This window comes from Lycium ferocissimum, chromosome 2 (assembly GCF_029784015.1).
Source record: "Lycium ferocissimum isolate CSIRO_LF1 chromosome 2, AGI_CSIRO_Lferr_CH_V1, whole genome shotgun sequence".
Taxonomy (NCBI): Eukaryota; Viridiplantae; Streptophyta; class Magnoliopsida; order Solanales; family Solanaceae; genus Lycium; species Lycium ferocissimum.
This window is the reverse complement of record NC_081343.1, coordinates 69,905,190-69,927,319: the sequence shown is the minus strand read 5'-3', so window position 1 is coordinate 69,927,319 and position 22,130 is coordinate 69,905,190. Positions and strand designations below refer to the sequence as shown.

Sequence of the window (22,130 nt, the reverse complement as noted above, 5' to 3'; positions counted from 1 at the left end):
AGTACATTATTCTAATAACATTCAAGATACAGCAAGAGCAAATTGATAAAGAAACTTTATCGACTCTGACAATGAAATTTAAAAAAATAAGTACATTATTCTATTAACATTCAAGATACAGCAAGAACAAATTGATAAAGAAACTTTATCGACTCTGGCAACGAAAATTGAAACTTCACTCTACCATTATTCTATTGGCATCCAAGAACCGCCAAAAGTTGTGGCAGAATAAATAAAATTGTTGCACCCTTAATTAGAGATCTCAGATTTGAGATTTTGATAATGGAAAAATCCTGATTGGGAGCGCTTCTCCCCTGTATTGAGTCTTACGCAACACGAATCACAATTAGTCGGGGCCAAGAGCATATACCGGACCGAACCCCTAAAAAAGATACAGAAAGAACAAATTGGAAAAGAAACGACTCTGACAAAGAAATTGAAAACTATAGTCCACCATTATATACTATTAACATTCACAAGATACACAGTGAACAAATTGATGGAGAAACTTTATCGACCCTGACAATGAAAAATGAAAATGAAAATTTTACATCATTTCTAGTCCAAATCGTATACCACAAGCAGAGGATCTCAATTCCTCATTGCCCAGCTAAGGCAATTTTATTTTCCTAGTTTGTCTTATCCAAATATACAAAAAGAATTCCACGGAGACCTTATTATTTCATCTTTCTAGTATGTCGATCTCTTCATTCTTAAGGAAAATATGAACCTTGTTACCAAGAAGGGTTTCCAGGGATCTTGTTTTCCTGCTCCTCACTCTCCCTGATTCTCTTAATAAGTCAGTTAGTCTCCTCTTCTCATCATCCACATCAGGATTTGCCGTCCCTAGTTTCTCCTCCCTCATTCCAACGACGAATTCTAAGATTTCAATTGCATCATCCGTCCTGCAAACAATTAATGACAATTATATTGTTATAATGAAGAAAAAAACAGAAACACAAACATTATAGTAATATACAATCAAGAAAAATATATGATAGATTTAAATAAAAGACAGCTATTACCTGCCCATTGCATCATAAGTACCAGCAAGATTGCTATAGATCCCTAATGTATCTGCATGATACGGTCCACATTCAGTCTCTAAAATTATCCTTGCTTCTTCAAATAAGTCTGCAGCCTCGTTAATTGCATAAAGTTGTACACTAGCAAGTCCCATTTGGTTTAAAGCAATACCGAAAATGGCAGACTTCTTCTCCCCGATTTCTCTCAATTTTGATACCGCATTTTTCAGGGAATTGTAAGAGTCTGTATACTCCCCCAGAATATAGTACAAGACCCCAATCTGAGCTTCAATTCCGGCGATAGTGCTCTGTTGTCCTGGTGCATTTCCATATACTTTTATAGCCTTTTGAAGCAACTTAAGCGCCTGATCAGGTTCGTTCATTGACTCATAAATCACAGAGACATCGACAAGACCACTTGCAATCTCTTCTGGATGGCTTCCAGGGACGGCCTTAGTATAAATTCGAAGTGCATTTTCACAATAAGATTTAGATTCCCTGAATTTTCCTATCTTGTTGTACAAATCAGCTAAACGTACATAGACCGATGCAACTGAAGGATGGTTCTCTCCTTTGGTAGACTTGAACATAGTAAGAGCTTTTTGGTAAGCACATATAGCCTCATCATATCGTGCCATAGATAAATATGCATCGCCAATGTTGCCGTCGATGGACGCTACTTCAGCTTCCTGGCCATTGGCTGCCATGGCCATTCCTGCTAAAACATAATGCTCGAGAGCAGCCTCATAATCTCCCTTCGAATCGTAGATAAGCCCGAGAAGTCTCCTATCAGCAGCTTCTTCAGGAGAGGCTGAGGAATTATTCTCTCTATGAATGTCAAGTGCCATTTGACAAAGTTTTTCAGCCTCATCAAATTGCATTGCTTGAACATGGGCTTCAGATACATACCTGCAAGCAGGGAGGGGGGGGGGTGGTGGGGGGGGGGGGGAATTAGCCCATGAAAATGTAACCCGCTCAACTGTCCAAGTTTGGACCGGTTATTGACCCGCCATTTATTAGTTCAGCCCATCAAAAAATTGGACACCAGATTGACCCATGAGAAATCTTATGAATATATTTTCAAAAAAGTATTTTTTTATTTGATATGTTATATATAACTATGATAGAGAACAAATACCCTTATTAGGTAAATTAAAAACTTATAAAAGAATAAACTAAAAATTAACACTTGGTAAGAGTTGGGCGGGTTGGATTATGACCCACTTTTTAGCCTATTAGCCCAATCCATTTACTAACTCAACCCATGTTGACCCATCCAAATTCAGCCCAAACACCCCCCCCCCACCCACACACCACACACACATTTGACACCCCCGACATACCTGCAGGTGTCGCCAAATCTCGTGTCTCTCTCTCCAAGAACTTGTCTTTGTATTTCCAGGCCAGCCGTATAGCACAGTATCGAATTTTCCAACTGCCCGAGCATTGCATATGTATCACCTAATTGCATGCACCCTGCAAATTTCGCGAGTGCATGATTTTGTCCCACATCCAAGTCAGGAACTTCAATTGATCTCTCCAAGAGCGGAACTGCCTCAGTATACTTCCCTAATCGACAGTTCAACGCTGCTACAACGTGCAAACACATAACAAACTCTAAACTTTTCTTTCCCTTTGATGAACTCTCAAACGTTTTCATCGCTCGAAGGGCTAGTTCAAGAGCTTTTTGAACATTTTCCCCTGTCGTAGAAATCATTTCCCTTGCTTGTTTAAGTAAATATGGTCCTAAGTACCCTGCCTTAGATGGATTCTGAGGAGAATTCTTCTCATTTTTCGAATTTGCAAACTTTTTCGGAGAAGGCTTTTCATTAAAAGACTTGCTCCTTGATCTTGGTGGCTTGTTAGATATTGCATCAGTTTGCAAAGGAGGAAATTTCTTTCCCTTTGCAGACCAAACAGGCTTTGGACTTTTAATCTTTTCAAACTTGTAATCATTGTGTCCTCTGTTTTCCTGAGAAACCTCTTTTTTGATATCCAATTCACCAAAATCTACCCCAGCCAGGTACCTTAACTCGGAGTCAATTCTCGATTCCTCACCATACGATAGAAAACTCCGCCTTGAAGGTGAATATTCGGAACTCTGCATTTCATACACATTATTGTATAGTTGCTCAATTGAAGTATCAATATAGTTTCCATTCATGTCCAGATCAATTGAGTCTGTTTCGCGACTATGTGTACTCAAGGGACTCCTCGGAGACCCCTGATCGAAAATTTCTCTGTGAGGTAGAAAATGACCATTTGGTTCTTTGTGATTGTTATCAACAATTGATCCATCCATGGCAAATTCCGGCATTGAATCACTGCTTTTTCTACAGACAAAAACAGAAGGGAAAAAGAATTTTTTGTTAGGAACAGAACAACATCCTACATTATCATAAATTCATAATTAACTTTGTAGATAATCAATCACGAAGCAACCTTGACTCTAAAATTTAAACAGCACACCAAGCATTAAATAATGCATACTTCATTTAAGCAATATTTACATAGGGACTTCAATTTATTATACAATTAAATTAAATAACTCTGCCCCGACTTGTTAAGTACTCCTTGCCCTGTTTCAAACGTAAGAATGTTCAAGGCATTAGGGGAACTCTCGAGATCGTATCCACAAATCCATAAGACTCTCCACAAAATAATACTAGTATTTAATCATAAAAGGTAAACAAAAGAAAGAAATAAGCGAAAACACACCGTTAAAAATGGCATTTAATTTGAACATAAAACGAAATTACATTTGAAAATAATAAGTCATTTGTGGGCAATGAAACAGGAAGAAGAAGGAAATAAAAACAAGTACCTCGAATTTCCCAAACCTTTATGGGTTCTGAGAAAAATGCAGAGAGACACTAGAGAGAGAAAGAATAAGGATGTTATTGTTATGTGTCCGAATGTAAAATGTGTTTTGTGTATATAAACTTATATAGGTTGATGGTGGCGTGGTGCTTACATAACAAAGAAAGAGAGTTGGTTTAGAAGAATGTGAGAAACTGTATATAAACTTTAGGAAAATTGAAAAGCCAGAAAAATGTGAGATGAAAATGGAAAGCAAAGAAAAAAAAAGTGGGTTTGCATAGAGGTTGGAACGTAGAAGCATGAAGATGACTTATCATCTACCAACCCTTTTGCACTTCAACCGCCCAATTCTTTCCTTATTTTCGCCCCCTTCTTCTCTCTCTATTTTATGTTTTTCCAAGTTGTGCTTCGCTGTGACTTTGTCATACATGGCGCCATTAACGGCTTTTCAACTCTATCCACTTCACATCCCCTCCCTCTCCTCACACACATACGCGCAACAGACAAATTGTGCAAAAGATATTTATACAATTCAATAATTCGTAAAATAAAATATTTACTAATAAATTATGTAATTTACAAGGTAAATTTTTATGATTTGTATTAATTGGTAACCTAATAAAATTGGCAATTGATTTACTCTGAGTTGAAGTTATATACATTATTAATGTAAGAAATTTTCAAATCATCAGGCCATGTTTACCTATTGAAGTAGACATATTAGAACATGCGTGAAAGGTTTTACGACTTATTAAGGTTAATGTCTATAATTAAAGGTGGTGACATATTTTATGTCGTTAACTTTTATATATGTAATAGGCATTTGAAAACACAGCCAAAAGTTTTCAAAATTTTGAACTAAAGTGTCTAATATAAACTCTGTATCAGGTGCTCAATTGAAATAAAATGTTGTCGAACGTCTAAATGGAATTTACTGACAAGTTTAAGAGACTTCTTTGTTATACATATTGGCAGAAGAATTCCCCACAAGCAAGGGCGGAGCTAGAAGCCCGGCTACGGATTTGGCCGAACGCAGTAGCTTTTGCACAAATAGTATATTTGTGTTAAACAATTCATTAAATATATATAAATATTAAAATCCAGTTATTAACACTTGAAATCTTTGTTCTAAACTCCAGAACCTATAAAATTGAAATCCTGGCTTTGGCTCAGCTCACAAGTTAATCACATGGAGGAAACATCGAAGGGGAAAGTCCACTAATCCTTTCACAGCCTGTCACGTGTCACCCTCAGTGGTTACATATTTCGTGGCATGAGATAAGTGGTCCTATTAAGTCTATGGTGGAGAAAGAGACCAGTCTACGATCATCATTTTCGGATATGGCGGGCTGTTGATTGTAAAGGTTTTGTTCAGTTTCTTAGTTTTGTTTTGCTTCGTCTTTTTGTATGTTCTTTGAGAATTTGTTTTATGTTTTGTTTGCTTTTTACAAACAAAACAAGCTTTTGAAGCTAAACGTGATTTTGGATAAGAAAGAAATATAACTACTCTTTTAAGAAAATCTTCTGTTTCATGCTGGATTAGAATAGATTGCCCTCTTAATTTTATTACATTTAACCACGGAGAAGAATTTTAGTTGGACACATTGTATTGCTCTTTCTTGTTTGTTTTCTAGTTTCTATTTCTTTTCTCTCTCTTTTAATTTGTTGGGCAGTGGAGGCCCTAGGTAAGATAAGAAATAAATATTGTAGTAAGGATTGAATTATACCATTGTGCTACCAAAACGCTCACCACGACCAACATTATAATGTTCCATTCTTCTTTTGTTTTTATAAAATTTTTCTCAGTTTTGATTAATATTTCCATAAACATAAATAAAAGCTCTTTAAATTATTATTTTAATTAGATATCACATGACATATGTTGTAGTTACACATGCAACAAATGTGAATCGGAAGTCAAAACTGCACCCTGATTATTATCTATAAACTTTTAATAACTTGATTTAATTATGTATCATTCTCTAAAAGACCTTGCAAGTTCTGGCTTATATACTATGCTATGTTTCTACTTTAAAATAAGCAGTTCAATCCAGATACTAAAAGTCTGTATCTGTACTTTTGGTTCCGTAGAAACTAAATTAATTGAAATCTTTTTTATTTTCAAGCAACTGATATACACAACTTTTTGATTTTCAAGAATCTTGTATCAGGAAGGTGCACATGCCAGCTTCTTTATCGGGACTAACCAATAGAATGTCTAAGATCAGTTGCAGATGGAGCATACAATTACCGTTATTTTCGATAGAGAGTATGAATTTTGAATCATAATTTCAATTTTGAAATGGGTACTTGAAGAAGATCAATCTTACTGTTGAATCATTATATTTAAATTCTGAATTCGACTCTCTCACACAGTAAATTTTACCCGCATTCATGTTTATACAAATTATATAATTTACTACTATTAATCCATAATTAAGGTGATAATTTATACTCCCTCCACTCCAAAATAAATGATTTTTTAGGGTGTAACACACCCCTTAAGAATATTAATTAAAGACTTTAATTAAAGGAAATTAAATGAGATTTTTTAAAGACTAGTTAAAGAGAAAGGTCATTTTGTAAAAAAAATAATTAATACATCTTTGAACTTTGAAAAAATTATTCATTTTAGATCATAAAAAAGGTGCCAAAAATTCATTTATATCGAAACGGGGAGTATTAATTAACTATATTTAGTGATAAGATTGGTATATAAAGACATTTATCGCATACTCATTAAGTTGGTATGAATACCGCAAATAACATTTTTACCCTGTCAGGAAAACCAGTCTCTCCATATGGTCATAAGGACTGGACCAAGAAAAATAAAGACTGGACGGTCATGCTCTGACCAAACGAGTGTTTTATATTAAACTCAAAAGGGACTTCAATAATAACTGTAGAATGTTGATAATCTCAGAAAGTGGTAAGTTCAATGAATGAGAAATTTAATTCATTTTTTTCTTCTTTTTGTGTTCTTTTCCTACTTACACTGATGTTATTTTGAATTGGCTTAAGAAGATAATCTTCATATATGGTCAAGGATTATCTTCATATTAAACTCAAAAGGGACCATTTTTTTCTTTATATGTCTTATCTCCCTGAAATTGAGGGAATTATTGAATAGTGGACCAACTTTCTTCAAGAATTAATTAACATCATCAAGTGTAGATTAAACAGAAATGACAAAAGTAGTTCAGTGGAATATCATTAGTCTCACGGACACCTTTGAAAAATTATAATATCTGGTCCTCACAAACTATCGACTTCATGATCAGACAATTTTAATCATTAAATGAAAAACTATTGGTTACATTCTCTATGAAATCTTCTTATATATTTTTTATTTTATTTGTGTCGTATAACAATACCATATTCTGATGGTGCAACCTCCTGCTTGGTGGGTGGTAAGCCTATGGACCTACACCTTCAATTCCAAATACCAAGCACACGACTTTAGTGTATGTTAATACCCTTGAATATTGAAGTAGAACATTTGTACAAGACAAAACTCTGGCTTATAATAGATCATTAAAGATAGTGTATGGATATGCCTCTACCTAGAGGTGAATGTACCGAATCGCATCTGCTACGTATAATATCTAACAAATGCATGTTCAGTTAGGAAAAATAGTAAAACTGGTAAAATGAAAATGGGAAAAGGCTTGAGACGTGAAATCGACTTTGCGTAACAAGATATTATGTAAATGTGGATTAGAGAAAATATGGATAATCTTCTTCAGGATACAGCTAGTCAATATTTGTACTCGCTCGTAAATTTTTGTAAGCAACTTGATAGAAAACTCTCATTAATTTATAGGGCAAAATTCAGACCTTTTCCGAGAAGATACTAAAATGGACAGGGACTTAAAGGCCCCTCAAAGTGGCTCTAGACCATCGATACGGATATTCCAATTTTCCTACTGATATAACAAATTAACTTTACATGTTCAATGGCAAAAAATCACATCGGCCATGGGTGGTCAAAGCCTCAAAGGAATCCCTTTTATCTGAAAATTACACTATACATAGGTGAAATATTTTTTACACATATAAATTGATTGTTGAACTGCGGTAACAAAAAGGAAACTTTCTATTACACAAAAGAGATTTTTTTTTCAAATGACTCATGAATTTGATTATTTAACTGACAATCTAGCATTTTCTGAATTACTTTATCTATATTCACGACGCCCGTGCGCAAGGATGTTTAATTTGTATATGAGTACTAAAATGCTGGCTAAAAGCCAACTGGGTTGTTATAGCAGACCTATGTATGTACATGATCACCAATTCGTTCTGGTTTCATTAGAATAATAGAAGTGGGACAAACTTTATCATTCAATTTTTTCGGCGTTGGATCCAAGCGAAGCTAGTTAGCGACAGGGCCATATTAATACAACTCATGTGACACACTCATTTGTACATCTAAGATTTGGGCTTTGCGTTCTTGTTCATGGTTGGCGTACCTCATGATTAATCAATCATTTGCCCTTGTATTTCTTTTTTGGTTTGTACGTGTAAGTTTATTACTCAATAATGCTTTGTGTGAATTGTGTCCAGAGATTCCAAACAAGGGAGTATATAGTTGGTACACACTTTGCTAAAGAACAAATTAATCGGAGATTTTGTATCCAAAACACTTTGGAAGTAAGAAGATATTCTTTCTTTGGCACTATGCCCAACAAATAATAATATCCTTTTTCTTTCAAAAAGTTTTTGAGATTGGTAATCCTCTTTACAACACTATTATCTAACAAGAAATAAACAACGAATTTAACTCAATCCTAAAAGTCAATTCAAGAGGTGCATATTATCCAAAACTTAAAAAAAAAAAAAAAAAGATGAAATACCCATTAACCCACCGATGTCCCAACACGCCCAGGAGGAACGTGGACAATAAAAGATGGCGGCCCAACATCAAATAAAAATGAATTGGACTATTACCAAAGAACAAAGAAATGAACTTTGGGTCTAACTCAACCCGAAAACTAGCTCAAGATGCAAGGATTGTCAAAAATTATCTTTCAAAAATCCTGAGGGGGTTTCTAGCTTATGAAGTCTTAAGATTATTTTTCTTGACAATTAATACTAAAACAAGTGCATATTGGACCTATTTTGGTTTCTTAAACTTAGCTCAATTATCAAGCTACTTCCACAGATTTCACTGCTCTAATCTTTTTGTTTTCAATTTGAATTATATTACAGAATTTTGTACTCATCTTAAATTAATTATCTTTGAGAAATATTTTAATGGAGTAGCTGTTATATCAGCAACCATATTAAATGCCCAGAGCCCACTCAAGGAAATTGATTGTAAACGATGGAAAGTATTTGCGCCTAATCAAGTAGGAGATATGCATCCAATTATTCTAAGAAGATTAAGATATGAAGTGATGCAATTTGAGAGTACAAATCAATGTCCTTTCTGGAGGAGCTGGACTTGCTTTGAATTTGTTGGTATCTCTTTCAATTATTAGTTCTTTTTTCTTCGGAGAGGATCAATTGAGAATCAAGTTTTGTACCTCTGGCAAGTGTCCTTTTTCTTGGTTATTCTTTTTTCTATTTATTCTAATTTAGCTCATTATAAGGATTAATACAAAATATATAAATGTATATTTTCCCTTATAAATTAAAAAGGATGTGTGCCTCTAGGAGTAATTTACTTCTGTAGACTATAGTCTACAAGTACTTTGAATATTTTTTGTGATGCGTACATTTGTAAGGTAGCATTCACAGTGGATGAGTGGTGGTAGAAAAGATTGTCTCATTTTGTTTTGTAACTTCCATTTGTTGGAAGAAAGACGCATTCCACTTTCATGCTCAGACACATAATTGGCAGGAATTGGGCTTGCGGCCCATCGTCTTAACTGGGCCTTATACGTTACATTCAACTTGCTCAAAGATTGTAATCCCGGGACACTTACGTAAATGTACCATCGGTCAAACTTAATTACCGGGAATAGCCTAATTATACAAAACCTATATACTGATATGTATATTTTACATATAATATATGTATAGTATATGTATAATTAAGTATAAATATATGTATAGTATATGTATAATTAAGTATAAATATATAAAATCTACATTTGTTAGCTATTTTGTCAACAAGATCACCTAAAGGCATTTGGCTGTAATTTTCCCAATTGCATACTATGTGCAACAAAACCAAATCAAGTCCACCCTATCTCGTACGTTGAGCAAGTTGGATGTAACGAAAGGTCAGTCAGATTGTGAAATATTGGACTCTCTGAAAATGATTGGCAAATGACGTTATGGCCAATTAGCACCTAGCATATATGGTCACGGCAACTGACGAAAGCTTAGTCAAACTTTGGCTTTTTTCTATTGTGGTGCTGCTCCTTTTTGAATCTTTGAATGCATAAGAAAAGAGTTGTGGCCAAAAAGGCAAAGGAATTGTTAATTGAATGACCTGGCCTAGTTACTTACATAATCTTAATGCACACGTCCATATTTTCGTTTTGTAATACCGCACTCCATGCATGCATGAATTCACGTCGTTTACTTAAGCTAATTACATTTTCAAACCATCAAATCACATGTCATGTTTTAGACTTTTAGGTAATCGAGCTAGTTCCGTTTTGGTAATTAGCAAAACCCTATACTTGCCGCACCCATTGTTGTATGACTGGAAGAGATCTTCTCCATAGCTATCTTAGTAACTTGTTTGATTTGCATTACAGAAACTATTCATGGCCGTCGATGAAGAAGAAAAAGAAGAAGATACATTGTAGTCTGGCAGGTATATATCAATATGAAAGAGAAGAAAAGAAAATAGAGAATGAGAGGTGATGCAGGTCTAAATTTTATCTACTATGACAACAAAGTTATAAATATTATAAATATATTACCAACAGTAATATCACTAAACTTTATATTCACGACAACAGTAAAGTCATAAACTATATATTTATTACAATAAAGAGACTGAACTTACTAACTACAGTAAAGGCACAAAAACTTTACCTTCAATTATTTGCCTACCATGGTAACTTCACTATTATGGTGGATAAAGTTTTAATTTGTTACGTTGTTGTTATATATACTGGGTACAGTTCAGTGGCACATACTTTAAATAGGTTTACCAACTTTACCATATTACAGTGAGTTCAGTTCAACGATCATGCGTGAAATTAACGTGAGGTGATGTGGCTAGGACGCAATCATGTAAGACTGCATGTGACATCCATAATACAGCCAGGAAAATAAGGATCATTCCAAGGGCCTACTATCAATATCCTTCCATATCCACATCCACATGCATGCAGTACACTTTTCTCCTCTTTGACCTTTGACCCATTTTGTAGTCTGAAGAATCTTATACTTTCAAACTTTTTGACACCATCTTTTGGTGTTGGAGCTTTGCTCATATGAGAAAAAGAAGAAAAAAGACGGAGCAATGAGAGATACCATGTCTAAGAAAGTTTCATTCTCACTCTGTGGCTTTTAGTTTTTTGGACTTTATCACCCTGCTTAATTGCAGAGACTAAAGGGTCCTTCGCATATTCATATTCGTTATTCACCTTAGCTTTGTTGCTTTCTTAATTCAACATGATCGAGGTTTTGCTTTGTTTCCGCGTGTCACACACAGAGGCACAGGCAGAATTTGAAACTTGTGGGTTCGAGGTTCTAATATTTTAAAGTTATTGTGTTTTAAATTTACAATTTCTACCTATTTGATAAAAAACTAAATACAAATATATAGTTTGGATCAAAGTTACTGGATTCAGCCGACCCACGCCCGAAGGACTAGCTCCGCCCCTGGTCACACACTGATCGGTAGTCAATTATATAGATAGTATAACAAAAGAATTTTTACATTATATGTGTACATGACGTACTTAAATCTTTTCTAATGGATCAATAATAAAAAAGAAATAAAGTAAATGAGATCACACTTTGTTTATTAAATTATGTCCTCAACTTGTCTCGTGAAAATTACTTTTGCTAATGGTTTCATGGAGGTGAGACTCTCGAAAAGTCGAACACAAGACCTATATATGCTTTGATAACACGTATTGTGCGATCATGTAAAAGCTAATTTATCTGATAGGACAAACTTTTATTTACTTAACTAAGCTTCCACTAAATATAAGAATTGTGTGACTAGGACCATCACAAGATTACAATAACCACAAAAAGAAAATTAAAAACAATTAATTAATAAATAAGACAGGAAGAATTATAAATTAAAATCCCTAATATTGTACTCAAACGCCACTATCCTGCGCGGCATTCTACCGGATAGACACATGAAGGACTCAACTTATGTACTGTCGAATTGTGTATAAAAAATTACTAGCCAATAAGAATTGGTCTATATGCCAAAATTGAAATTACCTTTTGACGCTTTGGCCTCGGCTCCCTCCTGAAATTAAACAAGCATAATTTTAACTTCTACTCTCTCCGTTTACTTTTACTTGCTTATCATATTAAAAATAAATTTTCATTTTATTAGTCCACTTTAGCATATCGAGAAAAGACAAAATTTTCTTTCTTGTTTTACTTAACAGTAATTACTCGTTTCCAAAATATTCTCCAAATCCAATGAGACTATACACCAATTTATATGGTTATTATAGTAAAATACACACTTTATTTATTAATTTTTAAGGGCGTGCAAAGTCAAAAGTGAACAGGTAAAAGTGAACGGAGGGAGTACTAGGCTATATGTCTTTATGAGCCTGTTTGGATGGGCTTAAAAAAAAACATAAGTGGAAATAACTTATAAATTTCTTTGGATAAATTTAAGTAACTGGTCCAATTAATTTTTGGGCTTATTTTAAGACATAAAAATAACTTTCAAATCAACTAAACACTAAAAGTTTTAGAAACGAACATATGTTGTACAATGCTCAATCCAAACGGGCTCTATAATTGGAGAACAAAAGCAAGAATGTAGAAGTTTGAGTAAAGACGGAAGGTTCAAGGGAAGGGAGCTAGGAATGAATTGGTCCCAATAAGTGGGTCTCGGAATAAATTGAAATATTCTTTGAATGGGAATGTATTGGTGGGTCTGAAAAGGTGATATGTTATGGAAGTTTTGGTCAAAGATATTATCGTTGAATAACAACTGTCCAAGTCAAGACTCGACAGTCGACACTTTAAAAATATTCTTTACAGTTCTGAATCATTAATACATAAAATAAATTATACTATGTTATAGCAGGTTAATTTAATTTTTACAAAATTATTAATTACTCTAATGTTTATCAAGAAAACTTAATAAATTTTACACCACTGAATGCATACTACTTAAACTCATAGCAATATCATACTAATTAACGTCCCTTTCTCCTCTTCTTCGCATTTTTGGTCTTGTAAATTGTATCGGTCATTCAACTCAAGGGTGCTGACAGCGTAGGAGTTAAGTTGGAGGAAGGTTGTAATTGAATCCCATTCGTTGAAAAGTTACATTAGCAAATAGAATAAAAATCAATTTTTCTAATTATATTTATACTGTTGAATTCCCTTGACAGAAGAATTATTCTAGAAAAATGGCATCTCGTCATATAAATTTTTGGCTGGCTCCATCAGTGGGTTGTTAGCAATTAGGAATTAGCAGAGAAAAGATGGTAAACTCTAGGATTAGCAATTAAACTCTAGGATTAGCTATTAGCAGAGAGAATACCTTGGCTACAACCAGTGGCGAATTTAGGCGTATTTTTGGAGCACGTGAACACATGGTCTCGCCATAAAACTAGGTATTTTATTTATATATTCTCTAAAATTAGTATAATACTATGTACGGGAACACATACTACAAAAGACTAAACGGTACACTTGATTGAAAATTGAGTGAGTAACCACTTTCAAAATCACTAGACTTTTCGTGCTACAACCTCTTTCGCTTTTCCAAAAGTCGCACTGCATTCTAAAACGTGCATGGGCTGAAAGCTTATAATATTCCGACTTTTTATCAAATCTTTCAGCAAATTAAACAGTTTTCTTCTCCACATAACTAGGCTAGTTTGTTCACCACCTACTGCTGCATGCAACATATATTAAAATTAAATTTGACGCTGTGAAAGGATTTAATCCGAAGATTTATAATTTTTATTTCCGTAGTGAAATATATATGAAGAACATAAGGCTAATTTGAAGATGAAAAGGATCAGTAAAGCATTAATATTACTCCCTCTATCCCAATTTATGTGGCACTTTTCGTTTCCCGATATTTAAAATGTATGAACTTTGACCAACATTATAAGATATATTTTTTCACCAAATTGATATGAGATAAGTTGCAAATTATAATACTTTTCATGTAGTTTTAAAATATACAAATTTTAATCTTAAAATATTAAGTTAATCTAATCTAATTTAGCTTCAAAATTTAGTTAAATTAACTCTCGAAAAGCGAAAAGTGCCACATAAATCGGGACTGAGGGACTACTATCAGTAGTCCCGTACTACTATACAGTCTAAAGAAAAGTGTCCTTGTGTGCATGTGTAAATAAGAGAGTGATTTGCAGCAGTCACCTTTACCTACACAACCTGCTGCTGCAACTTGACAATATTCCCACAATAATCCCCTCACTTGCGGCCCTTTTTTTTTTTTTTTTGTGAAGGAAGGGTCAAACATGTGTAAAAGATTTGGGTAAGATTTGAACTCAAGACCTCGTGATTTAGTACAATGTAGAGGTTGCAAAATCAACCCAATAAAATATGACCTGCCTATCGTGTTTGAGTTTGTGCGAGTTAATGACTCGCTCGTTTATTAGCTTAGTCCATTTTGATCATCCAACTCAACTTATCTAAAAGCTAAACTAATTTGGTGACCTCTGAAAAATCTTATCTACTTTCTAAAAAATTATTTCTCTTGTTTGATAAAGAAAAAGGAGTTTTATCAATTTTGTATGGTATTAATCAAACAAATTTTAACAAACCAAACAAAGAAATTAAAACTTGGTAAAAGTTGGGCAAGTTGGGCTATGATACATTGTTTAGCCGATCCTAATCTAATCCATCTTAGCCCAAGTAATTGTTGGGCGAGTCATTTTGATTTGTCCGAATTTAGCCCAATCTTGCTTGCTTAGATTCTACTTACATCACACTTCTTGAGCCGCGGCCTTTTCCCGGACCCTACTAACGTGGGATGCTTTGTGCATCGGGCTGCCCTTTTCTTCCATCCGTCCAATCCTAGAACCATTTTAAATTTTGTGATCACTTTAGAATCTTAAGATATTAGAGAAAATACACTTTTCCCTTTAATTATTCAGTTATATTATGTCTCAGTCCGCATCTGTGTGTGCGGGCGCTTTGATTCTGGGACATACATATAGTACTTTCAATAATTAAAACGAGAGATATTCTAGTAGACCAAGTGTGGACCCGAAGCATTTGGATTAACACAAATGCTTTCACTTTCTGTTTGTTTCATATATAACCTGTCTGGATCAGATAAACAGTTTAGTAATCTTAAAGTGAAATTTAGGAGGCTTTTGTAACATAATTATTTTCGAGAACTTGAGTAACACCAAGAGTGCATTCAAAATGATTTCATCTTCAAAGACTTGTATAAATAGCTCGAGACCCTCACCTTCTTCCTCAAATCTTCTAAGCCATCTCTTCTCTCTACTCAAGACTAGCTACTTTAGACCTTGAAGCATCACCTACAACTCTAACTATCATGGATCACAGATATGAGTCTTCCGAGACTCTCAGGTACTCATTGTTAATATGGCAGTTTTGTTTTTGTTTTTTTTTTTTCTTTTCAAATTGTAGTTGGACTCACGAACAAGTACAATTCATGGGGTGCAGGAACAAGTGTGCAGCTTGCTATAGGCAGTTCAACAAAAAGGAGCACTTAGTGGAACACATGAGAACATCTTATCATTCAGTTCATGAGCCCATGTGTGGTGTTTGCAAAAAGCACTGCCGCTCTTTTGAATCTTTAAGGGAGCACCTTATTGGTACCTACCCAAATCTTTCTCAAAAATAAATTCTAGTGGCATACCTTTTTATTGGTCATATTTCTAATTTGATTTTGCGTTATAATTCATATGACCAGGGCCACTTCCAAAGGCAGAATGTGAAAGAATTTTCAAGGACCGAGGATGTGATATTTGTTTGACAATCCTTGGTAGCAGGAATGCTGTACGGGCTCATAGAGAATCATGCCACCCACGTCCAAATAATAATGTACGCAATTAATTCTAACTATGATAAATCAAATTACTCATCTATTCTGAATTGTTTGACCAACTCTTTTAAAAGTTTAAACAGTTAAAGAGAAAACACTTTTCATTAGTACTTAACTAATATTTCTTCGATATGCCCTGCACGTGCTGAATCTTTTTGATGAGTCAAAACGCAAAAATTCTTCGTGATAACAAGACACAAATCCAAAATCTACTCCAACTTTGATATCATATTGAAATGTATGACTATATCTTAATTATTGAATTTTGTCTTAAAAAAGTATTCATTAGTAATAATGCATAAAATGATGTTGGTTCTTTTTGCAGGGATTGATTTATCGCATGGCTAATATGGGAATTCGAGATGAACTAAGAATTGATAACAGCCGAGGAAGAGTGGTTGCCCTTGCCTGCAAAATGGTTGGTGGTGGCAGCGATGGGTCTCTAGATCTTTGTGCAAGGGTCTGTCTCATTGATGAACATGAAAGGATCCTCTTTCAATCATATGTCAAACCAAACCTTCCTGTCACTAGCTACAGGTAAAGGATTTAATTTATATACATTAGTTAGAAGCGTACGTAAAAGATCTTCACAGTATTAATAAATTTTAATCTTGATTATAACATGTTAATTAGTTACTATGTTATCAGGTAATACTTATTGAGTAAATATTCTTTACATTTGTAAATACATAAAATTTAAACTCAAAAATACACAACTGAGTTTTACTAAAGATTTCAAAGCATGTTCACTTTTTTATATTCACGGCCCATCGTGAAGTCCTATGAGACTGTGAAAAAAAGTGACCTCAGTATATATATATCTAACTTAAACTCTGACCACAAGTATGCATGTCTATAGGTATGAAACCACGGGCATAAGACCAGAATATTTGAGGGATGCAATGCCATCAAGGAATGTGTCAAGAAAAATTCAAGAGTTTCTCTGCAATGGGGAACCCATATGGCAAATTCGTTCTAAAGGCGGAAGGTCTAGGATTCTTGTTGGCCATGGTTTGGATCATGACCTTAAATGCTTAGAGATGGAGTATCCACCAATAAAGATGAGGTAAATTTATAGTTCCTTTAACGTGACAAAAAATAATTTTTATCAAAATATTTTTATCACCTTAGGGCTATATTAGATAAAATTCAGCAGCCACACCCATAAAATTAACTGGTACTCTATTTATTTTTGTTACTATAGATGAACGTACTAACATTTGTTCAACCTTATTTTGGTCTGAAGGGATACTGCAAAATATCCACCACTGATGAAAACAAGCAAGCTCAGCAACTCCCTCAAGTACTTGACCAAAGCTTACCTCGGGTAATTGCATCAACTTAACTTTATCCTTAATTTTCTTGACCCCCATTAGTATTATTTAATTTGTTGCAAGTTTTAGAATATAAATATTGATGGAAAAAATAAAATTGTGTAGGTATGATATACAAAGTGGAGTACAAGATCCCTATGAAGACTGCGTGGCCACAATGAAGCTGTACATGAGAATGAAATCACAATTTCACAAAAAAGAGAACTACCCTCTTGCTACTGATCTGCAAAATAAAAATAACTTAGCATCTTGGAGGCAAAATGAGCTTGAGAGGATGACTTCAGAGCAACTGTTGGATTTATCAAGGTGTGATTATTATTGTTGGTGTTTGGACTCACAAGATTATTAATTGGAGACGAATGACGGAAGGAAAAAAAAAAAAGATAGAGATAAAGTGACAATATTCGATATGTGTTGTGGATTCTTATTAGTAGATATCGAGGATTCAAATGATATTCATCATGAAGAAAATTTAGTAGTTTTGTATGCCTACTTGCTATTGTAAGAATTACAGTTGAAATAAAAATGATTTTAATTAGTTGCTAAATGAGGGAGTACGACTCTTTTATGTCGATGCATAATATATAAGTATATCTTTCGTCCTAAAAAATTGGGATCAACTATATGGGATCCGACTCCTCTCCAATTCTCTTCTCTTCATTTTTTCCAAGTTCTTGTTTTGACACATGTCACGGTTAAAATTAATAGCCTAGATTTAATTAACTAAAGTAAAAACTCTAACCACAGTTAGAATAATTAATTACTTCCATTTATTTGCTCCCAAAATATATTTTTACAATCCCACAATTTTAAATCTGCATTATATTTTTTCTAAATATATTAAAACTTTTCTTTCTTGGCATGAATAAATTTTTGCGGTGAATCGTTGTTGTTGTTGTTTTTTTTTTTTTTGGCTACTTTTTTTCTATCCCTCGATATTGAAGCTTATCTCATAGGTATATACTCACCTTCTCATTCGAAGATGGAAAATTAGAAGTAAACTCCAACCTATGAATTATGATGATATAATTAAAGAACTTTGTAAAACAATATTTGCCAAATAAAAATAAAAAGTTTGGCCTAATATATTTTTAGTAGTACGAGCAAATTAAATTTAAGCACTCAACTTTCTGTTACTCTATCGCCTTACAGGAGTTGTGGCCCTTTCAAATTCAATTAGAAAAATCAATATTATGAAGAGAAAAAAGGATAGACATAAAAATATTTAAGGCACGACAAAAGTTTACTGAAGGAAAGAAATAAAAGTTTTTAATAGATTTAGGAAAGATATAAGGTAGATCTGGAATTATGGGATTGTAAAAATATATTTTTGGAGCAAATATATAGATGTAATTAATTATTCTAACTATGGTTAGAGTTTTGTTTTAGTTAATTAAATCTAAATCATTAATTTTAGACCATGACATGTGTCATTAATCCAAATAAGAACTTGAAAAAAATGGAGAGGAGTCAAATCCAACTATATGAATCCTCAATGATATATCATGTCAATGCTTATCATATACGCACACTATGAAGTTCAAGTGCTTTAATTTTCTATCGAATCATATAAATAGGTACATTGAAATGAAACAGAAAAAGTCAACTGAATAAAGGATGAAATAACAAAATTTTGAACAGTGTTTTAAAAGGCAATTTCAGGGCTCGTCTCGGGTCTCGCCCCGGGTGGGGCACTGGCAAAACGCCCTGGGGCTCACGTGCGGGGCTTAGTTCCTGTGAGGCTTACGCCTCAAGCGCTCGACTGTATGTGCCTAACAGTTCTTACACTAATTATATGTTAAATTCCTTAATTAGAATCGTTGACCCTTATAATTCTTTAACAAATGAATGATACGTAATAGTTTTTCATCTATACAAATAAGAAGATTGGGTGTAACTCAAATAACAAGTCGTAGTATTGCATACATTTGAGAACATCGTGAGGGTGAATATCACTTTATATTTCTTTGAAAAATACATAACCGAATTGTACATTTTTAATTGTCATTGATCTTTTGTCCGATGTACCAAAATTATCATATTTTATTATTTCGCTATTTGAGAGTAATTTTATTTTTATTCGTGAAGGAGTTACGGTTTAATTATAATACTGAGATAAATGAATAGTATAATAGCAATATTGTTTTATGAAATTGTGATTTTTTCATTGTTTGAAAGTTAAGATGCTATAGTTGATTTGCATTTCATAATAACTTTTATTTCATTGTATTGTTTATACTGGTAAAATTATGTTTATATAATTACAAGTTGTAAGTGGCGTATAATGGATTGCTTTGATTAGTTTTTTCTGAGGATCAAGCATTATATATATATATATATATATTTCATTTATTGACAGTTTTCTTTTATTTTTATGTAATTTTACCTATTTAAAAGTATTTACTGTATTATATTATTTTATGAAATACTAAAAATTAAATACCCATGGGGCTTACGCCTCGCTGAGGCATATGTAAAACGCCCCTCCTCACGCCTCCGCCTTTTAAAACACTGATTTTGAATTTATCAAGGCGGCAAAACAATGAGATTTTTGTTCCATATAAAAAATACATCAACCTAATAATGTTTTAAGTTGTGTATCAACAATATTAATACATCTTCCAGAGACAGGCACCATGAAAGTAAGTGTCTTAATTTCTTAATTATCTGTTCTTCTGCATGGTTTCTTTCACAAGCTCTTAGATAAACTACAACTTTAATTTCCAGTAGATCTGTTTGTTTTGAGATATATAGAAGAACAAATCAACATAGAATGGAATTAACTGCCTGTAGGGAGAATGGGAGGCTTCTCTTCTTTTTTTCTTCTTTTTTTTTCCACGAGAGGTTTCTGATCACTTGTTTAATCACTTCCTGAAAGAAAAAAGAGGTTCAGTCTCTCCAATATAGAGGTTCAGTCTCTCCAATATTGCTCTACTTGAAGCAATTAAGTTATACCAATACCACATTGAAATAAATTTGGTTTGACTGGGGTTTTACTTTTAGATCTTGCTTTGTATGATTCGATTACTTCGTTATTACTTTTTAAAATTATATGCTATCAATCAAATTTAGAATAGATGATTAAAGTTGTAATTGTGAGTCATGAAATTGATCTTTCAAGCTTGATTAAATCAAGCAAAAAACGAAAAGCTAAAAAAGAAAATTAAACCAAAATTTATTACTTCGGCTATATCTTAAATAGGAGTCCCAAAATTGGCTATATACGTACTTGTCCCAGGTTATACTGCAATTAGCGGCCCTAAAATGGATATTTGTCGAGATCAGTCCATTTTTTTAATGTAAAACTTACACAAATAACTACCTTTTAACAGCTTCTAACAAGTTATAGCTATAAGTTGAAGATTTACAATTCGTAGCTGCTTTTGACCGTATTTACTTGTATCTCGTTTTTGAAATACAAATACAAATACGAAAAACATAATGGTCATGGAATTAAAAAAAGGCTATATTTATGGCAATAAAAATCTTTTTCAATATGGTAATTTGGATTAATGGTTCCATGATTCACGCAAACCTCATGAGGTTCCATTACAGCTAACATCTCTCTATCAAAATCAGTCCATTCAAAAGTTTTTTGCTAGTTTTGTTGTATTCGGTTGTATTTCGCGTTTTTGAAATACACAAAAATACAAAATTTGGTAGAGTAAAAATAGGTTGTATTTATGGAACATATTCTCTTCTTTCATTTTAAATGGTAAGTCAAATTAAATCAACCATATATCACGCATAACAGCTGAAGTTCCATAACAACCCACGTTTCTCTCTCCAAATTACTCCATTCCAAACTTTTAGAAATACTTCCAAATATAGAAAAATATACACTGGAATACAATGAAATATGGTTGATTGTTTAAGAAATATAAAATTATAGTATGCGTATATACAATGGAATACAATAAAATGTATCAGAAACTGTTTTGTAAATTAGAAATACATTGAAATATAGCGAAATATACTGAAACAGTACACTGAAATATATAGAAATATACTGAAACAGTACATTAAAATATAGCGAAATATACTGAAATATACAGAAATATACTGAAACACCACAACCACAAACCCTACCGAACCACCACAACAACTGGAAAAACCCTCCTCCTTCCTCCCCCGCCTTTAGATCTTCCGATCCACCATCCTGCTCCACTCCAAAAACCCTACCGAACCACCACAACAAACTGGAAAAAAAACCTCCTCATTGAGGAATCAAGTCTTTGAGGCAAAGTTTGCAAGACTTTTCTACCAGTCATACCAAGAAGAAAAGGTTGATTTGAAGCAGTAAGATACTTTCCATAACAACTTTTTAAACGTATAACATTGTCTGTTTTTACCACAAACTCAACAAACCATTTTGCATTTTTTGAAGCACCATTACGATCTTGTGTCACTGATTCTTCATCTTCATCAGCTGTTAAATACTTGTCATGATGACTTTGTAAACGTATTGCTTTTGCTTTGTGGAATAACTCCATTGCTGGTCTTTTTGTTAATGGACTCTGTTCAAACAAAGAAAAAATAAAAAGATGATGAAATGATAATTGCTCCCTCTTTTCCAGATCTGAGTGTATTCTCAGATTTGGCGTCGTTCCACCACCATCGCTACCACCTCATCATCATCAACAACAGAGCAACTAAGGCAAGCATCGACGCTTTAGCCACGAAGTAAAGTCATGGTTGTTATTCAACTAGGAAGCAGCAACAACGATGTTGCTATAGTTTCTACGAGCTTTAACGCTCAGTTGCCTCACGAAGTTT

General features: G+C 33.6%; 2 protein-coding genes across 5 annotated transcripts; one reads left to right on the top strand and one right to left on the bottom strand.

The window, feature by feature from the left end:
• Positions 1-432: 432 nt before the first annotated feature.
• Positions 433-4,285, bottom strand: LOC132047198 (protein KINESIN LIGHT CHAIN-RELATED 2-like). Of its 4 annotated transcripts, XM_059438148.1 has the most exons (5): positions 3,850-4,279; positions 3,536-3,604; positions 2,369-3,358; positions 1,026-1,934; positions 433-905 (listed from the first exon to the last, which is right to left on the bottom strand). In XM_059438148.1, the coding sequence occupies exons 3-5, from the start codon at positions 3,340-3,342 to the stop codon at positions 683-685; spliced, it is 2,106 nt and encodes a 701-aa protein (XP_059294131.1). In that variant the 5' UTR covers positions 3,343-3,358; positions 3,536-3,604; positions 3,850-4,279; the 3' UTR covers positions 433-682. The 4 variants fall into 4 exon arrangements, with proteins under 4 accessions (XP_059294131.1, XP_059294132.1, XP_059294130.1 ...); XM_059438149.1 differs by lacking the exon at positions 3,536-3,604 and having other exon boundaries at positions 2,369-3,349; XM_059438147.1 differs by lacking the exon at positions 3,536-3,604 and having other exon boundaries at positions 3,850-4,278.
• Positions 4,286-15,296: 11,011 nt separating this feature from the next.
• Positions 15,297-18,659, top strand: LOC132048389 (RNA exonuclease 4-like). The gene is made up of 7 exons (XM_059439294.1): positions 15,297-15,542; positions 15,639-15,790; positions 15,889-16,019; positions 16,346-16,557; positions 16,880-17,086; positions 17,267-17,347; positions 17,460-18,659. Exons 1-7 carry the CDS (start codon positions 15,508-15,510, stop codon positions 17,701-17,703), a joined length of 1,062 nt encoding a protein of 353 aa, XP_059295277.1. The 5' UTR covers positions 15,297-15,507; the 3' UTR covers positions 17,704-18,659.
• Positions 18,660-22,130: the final 3,471 nt, after the last annotated feature.

Coding starts and splice junctions, on each gene's coding strand:
- LOC132047198 (XM_059438148.1), bottom strand. CDS start 3,342: ATGCCGGAATTTGCCATGGATGGATCAATTGTTGATAACAATCACAAA. Junction 1,935..2,368: donor AGATTTGGCGACACCTGCAG/GTATGTCGGGGG, acceptor CCCTGCTTGCAG/GTATGTATCTGAAGCCCATG. Junction 906..1,025: donor ACTTATGATGCAATGGGCAG/GTAATAGCTGTC, acceptor AATTGTTTGCAG/GACGGATGATGCAATTGAAA.
- LOC132048389 (XM_059439294.1), top strand. CDS start 15,508: ATGGATCACAGATATGAGTCTTCCGAGACTCTCAG. Junction 15,791..15,888: donor TTTAAGGGAGCACCTTATTG/GTACCTACCCAA, acceptor TCATATGACCAG/GGCCACTTCCAAAGGCAGAA. Junction 17,348..17,459: donor TTGACCAAAGCTTACCTCGG/GTAATTGCATCA, acceptor AAAATTGTGTAG/GTATGATATACAAAGTGGAG.